General features: G+C 54.4%; 1 protein-coding gene across 1 annotated transcript; it reads left to right on the top strand.

The window, feature by feature from the left end:
* Positions 1-2,292: 2,292 nt before the first annotated feature.
* LOC119112254 (acetyl-coenzyme A transporter 1) lies at positions 2,293-9,323 on the top strand. The gene is made up of 6 exons (XM_037236357.1): positions 2,293-2,595; positions 3,802-4,439; positions 5,016-5,198; positions 5,654-5,888; positions 6,555-6,655; positions 7,725-9,323. Exons 2-6 carry the CDS (start codon positions 4,350-4,352, stop codon positions 7,887-7,889), a joined length of 774 nt encoding a protein of 257 aa, XP_037092252.1. The 5' UTR covers positions 2,293-2,595; positions 3,802-4,349; the 3' UTR covers positions 7,890-9,323.
* The last annotated feature ends 378 nt before the right edge of the window (positions 9,324-9,701 follow it).

The following is a 9,701-nucleotide window of genomic DNA, read 5'->3' as shown; positions in this document are numbered from 1 at the left end:
CGAAGCAAAGGCAACGCTTTCGGTACGGTACATACACGTTTATTCGTACGGGGCACCTGAAACTAGGGTCCTTATAATGCGATTCACACCAAGTAAAAATAAACACATTGTGCCGACAATGTCGGCTGAGCTGCAATACTTTGGTTCAATGAATAAGACTCATGCACTGTCGTGAGATGTCAACAGCATGTGCGGACGGACTGTAGTAGCACCTTCTTAAAGTAGTGCACCTCTTGTATAATTCCAATTGGCGAGACCTTAAAACCGCTTTGACATTCAAAGACATACTCTACCGAGATAATGTGCCAACAGCAACTCTAAGGGGCCCGACCAAGCCCCGGAAACCGAAGACCGAAGCGAGGCCAACGCTTTCGGTACGGTGCATACATGTTTATAAGCGCAGCGCACCTTATACACGACAGTGCTATCTCGGTAGAGAATGTTCTTGGATGCCAGAGGCGTTTTCAGGTCTCGCCAACCGGAATAATGCAAGAGGTACACTACTTTAAAGGGGTTGCTTGTAAGGTCAGCCCGTGCAACATGATGGTGATATCTTACGGTAATGCATGAGTCTTGTTCATTGAACCGAAGTACGACATTGTCGTTACGACGTGTTTACTTCTAGTAAGTGTGAATCGAACTATAAGGACTGGTGCTTCAAGTGCCCCGCGCCAGTAAACGTATATGTGCCGTGCCGAAAACGTTGGCTTTGCTTCGGTCTTCGGTTTGCGGGGCTTGGCCTATTTCCTTGGGGCTGCTGTCGGCGTATTATCTTGGTAGAGCATGTATTTGGATGTCAGAGCGGTTTTTAGGTCTCGTCAATTCGAATTATACAAGAGGTGCACTACTTTAAGAGGCTGCTACTGCAGTCCGTCCGCACATGATGGCAGCATCTCACGGCAATGCATGGGTCTTATTCATTGAACCGAAGTGTTGTAACTGAACCGACAATGTCCGCACGACATATTTATTTCTAGCAAGTGTGAATTGCATTATCCGGACCCGTGTATGAGGTGCGATGCGCCAATTAAAGCATATGTACCGTACTGAAAACGTGGGATTTACTTCGGTCTTCGGTTTCCGGGGCTTGGCTTATTACTTTGGCATTATTGTTAGCATATTCTCTCGGTAGAACATGTCTTTGAATGTCAGTTTGGTACGGTTTGGATGTTCCGGTACGGCATATATACGGTAATAGACGTATATGTGCCGTACCTGGCTTTGCTTCATTTCTTCGATTTCCGGGGCTAGGTCCGTTTCCTTAGGATTGCTATCGGCATATTATCTCGGTAGAGGATGTCTTTGGATGTCAGAGCGGTTTTTAGGTCTCGCCAATTGGAATTATACAAGAGGTGTACTACTTGAAGAGGGAGCTACTGCAGTCCGTTCGCCAATGATGGCAACATCCCGCGGCAATGCATGAGTCTTATTCATGTGACTGAAGTCTTGCAGTTCCACCGACATTGTCAGCACGATGTGTTAAGTTCTAATAAGTGTGAATCACATTAACCGGACTCGTGTGTGAGGTGCACTACGCTGATAGACGTATATGTACCGTACCGAGAACGCTGGTCCAGCTTCAGTCTTATTTTCCCGGGGCTTGGTCCGCTTCCTTTGGATTGCTGTTGGCAAATTATCTCGGCAGAGTATGTCTCTGGATGTCAGAGCGATTTCAGGCTTCGCTCGTTGGAATTGTACAAGAGGTGCACTACTTTAAGAGTGTACTACGACAGTCCCTCCGCACGACATGATGGCAGGATCTCACGGCAACGGAGTAGCCATATTAATTGAACCCAAGTGTTGTAGCTTAAGCGACATTGTCGTCACGATGTGTTTTGTTCTAATAAGTGTGAATTTGTTGGTTCAGCGCACCAACAGATAAGTCGAGACACGAATGTGCAGAACTGGGATACTATTCCTGGTTTCTCGTATGTCCGTGATTTGGTCCCTGGGTTGCCCTTTAAGTACGTGTTATAAATCGTCTGCTGTCTGCGAGTTAAAAATCACGTTACTGGTTTGTTGCCGAAATTATAGTAGTGTCAGATGGTAATTTCTTGAAGATGATAGGCGCTCAGGCGGGCATCGTGAGTAGCAATGGTCAAAACGACGAAGTAAACGATGCTAATTGCCTGCTTGTGATTTTTGGTGCTAAATATGTTGTTTGGGTTATATGATTTGCGCCCGGAAAGTGGGCATGAAACTCATGATTGAATGGTGAAGCGACTGATGAACTGTTGGCACACCATGCGGGGTATTTGGATTGGATCTGGTAGGTAGTGGTGGATAGTTGTCTTGATTTCACTTGAGACACACTGGTTATATACAATTTGAAGGACAGGGAACTGTTTGAAGGAATGAGGGTGCTTTAGCGCTCCTTCCATGTGAAGCTACTGTTGTAATCTTACATTTCAAGATTATGGGTCTGATGAGTCCCCTGCCTGGCTATGGCATGAGACACAGCAGCAATATTGCTTAATTCCAAGCCAATAGTGTTGGATGTAGGACCAAGATGGATTGTCTGTTCCTGATAATGTGATAAATTCCATTTTCTTTGTATGCTGGGTGTGAGTGTTGCTTCTTCTATGTGATCTGCAGGTATGCAAATTATGTAAGGTATCAAAGCTGACAAACTTCAGTCTCATATCAGTTGCAGTGCAGAGCAGATTTGTTCTTGGGTGGAGTCATTGTATAGTAAAGAATTAATCAATTTTGTATGGGGTTTGGCTGTAAATGATTCCTTTCATAAATGTTGAGGGTCAGAGTTAAGTCAGCCAGGTTGTCATGTAGTCAACTTAAATTTAAACACCTATGGGTGTACAAAATGCAGTGCATGCATGCACAGCTGCATTGTTAGTAAAATATTTATGAAGCACATAGATGAGGTATCTCCGTACTAGATTGTCATCACAAGAGTTGACTCCATTAGAAGTAATTCAATGGCTGTGTCATGTGTTCTGTAGTCAAAAGCAGAGCTGACTCAATGCTTTACCAACCTGCTTGGAGTCAGAATCAACAAGGTATGCACTGAGTGAGAGTCAGACTTTTTTACCCTGAATTGAAATTTAAAATGAGATGTTTGGAAATGTTTGCATTCATTGGTGAAAAGGATTTTTTTGTGCAGGCTTTTGACCTAAAAAAATAAGAATTATCATATTCTTTGCTTACACTACCAATCATCTATATCCAGCATCATGCTGGGCATAGATAATCTACATATAGACCAAGCTAGCAGCATGGCTTGTACCAATGTAATCTGTGATATGTGAGATGCTGTGCATATCACAGGAGACACCTAGAATTATTTCCTCACAAGTGATGTATCTCAGAAGTGTAGAAACATATTGCATCAAAGTGAAAATGGACACTGGCCCTCTCACAGCTCACAGATTTTGTGCACTAAAAATGAGCATTCTCTACTCAAAAACAAAAGAGGCATGCACTGCTCCATGCTCTCTGAATTCAAGGCAGTTTATCCACTGCACTGTCTTTAAGCATTAAGTGATGTGAGCATATCTGTTAACTCCTGCCTGTGTTCTTGCAGTAGGCAGAAGTTCTTGCAAGAAGTTTTGACCTAAGGAATGAAATGGATTTCCTTGAAAAACAGGAGACATCCAATAATTACACAACTTTTGTCATGCATCTGGATTTGCAAATTCTGAATGTTTTACAGAGAGCACTCGCCATACCCAGCATTGCCTCTCGTTTGTTCGCTAACAGAGGCCCTGTGTGTGGGCGGCGCCACGCGTCCTGCGCCACTCGTCCTGACATTGACGCTATGTCGTGTCTTCTGGGTGCTGACAGGGACGGCCGCGCGTCCTGCGATGAGGAAGCGCGCCTCTGACGGAATGGCGAAGGATGCCGCGGAAGGACCCATCCCCCGTCATGAGGACACGCTCCGCAAACTGAAACCCAGGCCAAACCAGCGCCCGTTTCCAAGCCGCGGTCACGGCGGCACCATCCGGCGGCACCATCATGAGCCTCTTCCTCGGCCGGCGTCGGCTGAGCACCCCGGCGGCGGCCTAACCGGCGATGTGGCCAATATCTGCCTGCTGCTGTTTGCTTCTGTGCTTTCCATTCATCAACCTTTATAAACTGGGACGGCCCATCGCAATGCGCTATCTCATTGGCATTTACTCAAATTTTACATCGTAATCCTTCATCTGCCTTGCGGTTCATGACCCTTATTGGCGGCGAGTTGACGCCTGCGTGTTAGCACCTTGCGCACACCTCTTCGCTGCAGGCTTCATGCTATTCTGGGGCGTGGTGTTCCTGCTGACCACCACGATGGTGATGCTAGTAGATGCAAGCGCGAGTCGCCGCTGAACCGGGACGGCACGCGCGACCCCGAGATGAGCGTGACCCAGACGTACTCGCAGCTGGTGCGCATCACGCGGCTCCAGCCCGTCCGCACGCTCATTGCCATACTGCTCCCCGTCATGGTGAGATGGGGGTCTGCTCGAGGGCGACGAACAGCCGGTGACAGCGCCGTGCCTTGGTTTGCAGGCTGCTGTCCTAATGATGACCCGACCACCTTCTGTGACAGTCATGTAGCTTCCTCATCCCTGATGGTGTTTTGATGCGTGACAGCTACGTCTTTATTCGTGTCACTGCTCGGTGATGTCTGTCTCCATGTGCCAAATGGTGCCCTCCGTGACACGCACGGAGAGCACCAGCATCAGACTCCTGTCTGTCTGGACGCCAGGCGGTGCCCTCAGTGACGCGCACGCTCTGACCCCCGTCTGCCCTAGCGACAGGTGGTGCTCTCTGTGACACGCACACTCTGACCCCTGCCCGCCCGGACATTTGGCGGTGCCCTGTGTGACACGCACGCTCTGACCCCTGTGTACCCGTACGTTAGGTGGTGCCCTGTGCGACACGCACGCTCTGACCCCTGCCTACCTGGATGTTAGGCGGTGCTCTCCTTGAAACGCACGCTCTGACCCCTGTCTGCCCGGACGCCAGGCCGTGCCCTCCGTGACAGACGCACACTCTGACCGTGCCTGCCGGGACGCCAGGTGGGGTTCGCGTCCGCTGATGCTGTGACCGGCCTGAAGCTGATCGAGGCCGGCGTGCCCAAGGACCGACTGGCACTGATGGCCGTTCCCATGAGCCCGCTGCAGATCATCCTGCCGCTGGCCATCAGCAAGTACACTGCCGGGTCGCGGCCCATGAGCCTCTTCCTCGGCGCCATGCCCTGGAGATCAGTCGCGGCGGGTGGTGCCGCCGTGACCGCGGCTTGGAAACGGGCGCTGGTTTGGCCTGGGTTTCAGTTTGCGGAGCGTGTCCTCATGACGGGGGATGGGTCGCCGAGAGGTGCTGCTGTGATCGGGGAAGAGTTTGTCCCGACTTGGCGGGTGGATGACGCGAGCGGCGCTGCTGCTGTGTTCGGAAGTTGAAGCGGTGGGGCCGCATCTCGTATGAGGACTGCGCTGTGCTCAGATCTCGAAAGCTGGCCGTGACGTGTCCTCCGAGCGGACACAGCGGGCTCAGGTCAGGCATTGCTCAGGTCATGCGCGTGATGTTATCAAAGCGGACTTCCCACGGCTGCTAACACACTCGGACCCCCGCTAACACGCGACGGCGGCACATACGCACTGTGAGCCTGGCGCCCTGGCGTCCGCCTCCGACACTAACAGTTGGCGCCGCGTCCGCCAGGCTGCTCTTCGGTCTGGTGATGGCCGGCCTGGTGTACGTGACGCCGCTGTTCCGGCTGGAGGACATCTCGTTCCCGCTCAGCTACTACGGGCTCATCCTGGCCGTGTTCGTGCTGCATCAGGTCACGCTTTACTCCATGTTCGTGTCGGTGATGGCGCTCTTCGCCCGCATCTCCGACCCGGCCATGGACGGCACGTACATGACGCTGCTCAACACTGTCACCAACCTGGGTGAGCAGCCGAGGCGGCGCCGTGGTCCCAGCCCGGGCCGTCAGGTGCTGGGGGTTGGCTCGAGCGGCGCCATGTGGAACGCCTCTGATGCAGGGAGGGTTGGTTAACGTTCTGGGGTTTGTTTACGTAAGCCGCAGCTCGGAGCGGTATTATGTTGCTGTTCCCTCTTATGCTGGGTACTGCAGTACTTGTAATGCCCGTTGTGACGTATTTACTCGTCTAGCCTTTCCTGGCAGCTAAACCTGTATTGGTTGGCATTGTCATCATGTAATCAACCGGGCTTGAGGCCTTTGTCGCGACTGCCGTCAAATGAGTGTCGCGATGACTCGCCATGTGGCGTATATGAGACTTCATTGTCTTCGGCTTCCGTTTGGGGGACCGGGGTTCGAATCCAGGTTGTGTCATTGCCCCTGAGAGCCGTCCCGCTGAACAAGCGTGATGTGCATCATATTTGCGTTAGGGTGTGATCATGTTTCCGGGATCCACGTAATCAATCAACTTCCCACGGCGCCACACCGTCACCGCCGTCCGTCCCCGGCCCACATCGGTACCCCTCCCCGGCTGTCGCCCGTTGGACCCGTCCATCCCGTCTGTGGCAGGTGCGCCGCACCTTTGTGACGCGTGCGCCTTAAGCTGGCTGACCGCTCCTCTCGGACCCCGAAAGGTGCCGCAACTGGCCGGCCACGCTCATGCTCTGGATGGTGGACCGGCTGACCTGGAGGGCCTGCGCCGGCGGCGGCGGTGGGGGTGGCCCTTGCGGTAGTGACCAGGTGAGACCCGCTCCAGCCCACTCCGTCCCGCTCCCGGCAGACGGGCCGTGTGGGGAAAAGCGACCCGGCTGACGCAATGCGGCGTTACGGACGTGCTTGCGACGCGCGGCCACCGTGGCTGCGTGTTGGCGGACGGTGACTGCTGTCTGTTGTGGGCTTTCCGCCATGGATACGTGGCGTCCCCATGCTGCTGTTGAAGTGGAAAAGTATCAAATTGTGAAAGCATGTATGCCGAGTTAATTCTTGTGACCGATCATGCCTGTGCTCTTGCTTATGTGACCGCGTCCTCGTCTACGCATCCGTTCAAACCCGGGCACGGAAACGCGTGGAATGCTTTGGTTTGCGGATTGTCCGGCACATCTAGCTAATCTCTCGTTGGATGCAACGGCCACACGCGTGGTATGGCCACCGACCCGCACCTGCCCCGCCGGCTCTCGGTAACACAAGGAGGCGCGCTGGAAATGTCCACCCGTTCTCTGTACGGCTGTCGTACCGCACCGCTGTATGGTCGACATGGCATGCGAGCCAGCGACGGATAAGTGACGTGCCACTGCGGTGAGAGCTTTTCCAAGACATAGCCGCGCGCTCATGGCCGTTTCAAACCCAGGACGGGCGGTGCAAGTCATTCGCACTACAGTCATGGTGTGGATGTCTGCAGATGTCATGTTTGCGACGTAGTTTACAGACATCGATGGCCGTCAGGGTCCAAACTTTTACACTTGGTCCCCTAGTTTGTGTAACTGGTGAGATGAATCCCTCGGAGGCCGAGGATGAACGGTTTGCCACTGTTCAGAATGAGTGTCGTAAAGACTGCTGTCCATTGTTGACATACCGTCGGCCCTCGTAACCTGCCATAGCCTCTGCAGGGTCAACACGCTGTTCGCAAACCTGCCAAATCGGAACCCCCCCCCCCCCCCTCCCCCGCCCCTGCCACTAGCAGCTCACCCCACTCCAAGTCGTGTCAGGCCAACCTGTCCATGGCCCGCTCGACCCGGGCTCGTCGCCGCGGCCAGCCCGCCCCCGCCCCCGTCGCCGGCGCCTCAGCGACACCCTGCCGTCTGCCCGGCAGGACTGCGGAGAGGGCGGCTCGTGCCTCGTTAGTATGGACGGCTATGTGGAGAGCGCCGCCTGCGTCTGTCTCGGCTTCCTCTGGCTGCTCTGGGGCCGTCGCCGCCTGCTCGCCCTGCAGGCGCTCGACATGTCGGCCTGGAGGTGTCGGAAGGCCACCGTGTGACGTCAGCGCCGGTTAGGTTTGTGATGACGCCTGACATGTCGACCTGGCGGTGTCGGAAGGCCACCATGTGACGTCGGCTGGCGGTGGGACTCATCCCGCCGGCCCGCCGCCTCCAACACCAACACCGCAGCGCGGCGTCGGGGCTGGCGTTCAGCGTGGCAGCCCTGGCGTCGGTTGCGGGTCGGCGCCACCGCAGGCCATGCGCCGAACGGAGCCAACCCGTCCGTGAGTGCAGCACAAACGGGCCGGCCGGCGGTGCCACGCGGGAGCTCGGGGTGCAGTTGGGCCGTCGACCGAGCCCAGTGTTTCCCGCTCTACCTGGCCCCGTCGGTCAGTGGATAGGACCGCGAGGCGGTCGCGGGTGTCGTTTGTTCGTGAAGCGTTTGCTGTTTGATTCCTGGTGCTCAAGAGTTGGTGGAGGCGTTATTTTAGTAACAACTGATGCATGTTGTGTTGCATTCCAAGGGTTCACGCGCTGGTGAAAGCACTTTTTTTGGGAAACCGCACGGGCACCGCAACAGGTTTGTCTTGTTTTTGTCGTGGAGTGATGCGCCCCACTACAGCACTGACAATATCATTGGCTTCCCGGCGCCTCGTATTGCATATAATGTGTTCGAAGGATATGATGCATCACCTGCGATCAGGGGAGGGGGCAGGTAGCTAAAGGAGGTTACTTTATGACGAGCGCCCTACGCGCTCAACAAATGTGCGTCGTATTCGGCCTGTTCAGTGGGATACTTTGTTCATTCATTTGCAAGACAATGACGTCCTTCTCGCGCTGGATAAGTGCAGTGCGTAAAGTTTTGTTTCCGTAAGACGTTTACAGAGTCGGGTCGAAGCGGGTAGTGATACATTAACGCAAATTCGTTGTCGTTGATCGCGATTTTAGGTCGTCGATCGCGTTGATCGCCTTCAATTTCGTCGTGTTAGGGAAAGTGTTTGCTAATTTACAGTCTTCCGGGTCCCCCTGGACCGCGAGTTGTGATGCTTGGTGTCGGAAGCGAGCAGGGACCACGTGCGTTGGACGTCACTTCGTGTCGGCGCGGCCACGAGCAGCTGCTGATGCGGCCGGGCCACCCAGTGCACATATCTCAGCTCGTCGACCACCGCGGCCGCGGCCTCGCGACCCCAGCCGGGACAGCTAGTCCTTGGAACCTCGTTGAACGTGTCACTTTCGCACTACCCTCTGAACAATGAGCGCTCCGGAGGGCGCAACAGCACCCGCATCTTCCGTGTATCTGTTCCGCTAAAACAGTGCCTACACAACGATGTGTATATAAATGATGGCACACGAACATCTTGGTGCATATGCACATCGCACAAACACGTATAAAATGATGACTATGAGACGCTGTCGTGCGCAGCGAGGAAGCAAAACTCAAAGGAAGTCGCCGGTTCGACTGAAACTAGCCTAATAAAACATGTTAAAATGCGCTTCTTAAAAACATCTCGGGGATGAACGGCATTCCCGTTCCGCCCGTTACCAGCCCCCACCTCCTGCCACTGGTCCGCCGACACAACGTAGCCCCTTCTGCGTCTGCTGGAAAGCACGCCCAACAACCCACCGTTCATCTCCCACAGATAGCGCCGCCGGCTCCCACGCAATCCACGGCAACCTCTTTCCCATCCGGTGCGCGCTGCCCGCGGTCTACCCGGCCGCGCCGCTTCATACGGCAGATGCCGGCCGCGCAGCCCTGGCACAGGCTGAGATCGTGCTGCTGTTGCGGCTGACCGAAGCGGCGCTGCTGGCCGGACGGCGGCACCACGCGCGGCAGATCCGGGTACAGCTTGCTGGTGACCTGGACGTACAGC

Source organism: Pollicipes pollicipes, unplaced genomic scaffold (genome assembly GCF_011947565.3).
Source record: "Pollicipes pollicipes isolate AB1234 unplaced genomic scaffold, Ppol_2.1 Scaffold_7261;HRSCAF=8764_pilon_pilon_pilon, whole genome shotgun sequence".
Lineage (NCBI taxonomy): Eukaryota > Metazoa > Arthropoda > Thecostraca > Pollicipedomorpha > Pollicipedidae > Pollicipes > Pollicipes pollicipes.
Note: the sequence above shows the minus strand (reverse complement) of the source record. Positions and strands in the feature narration are given on the sequence as shown.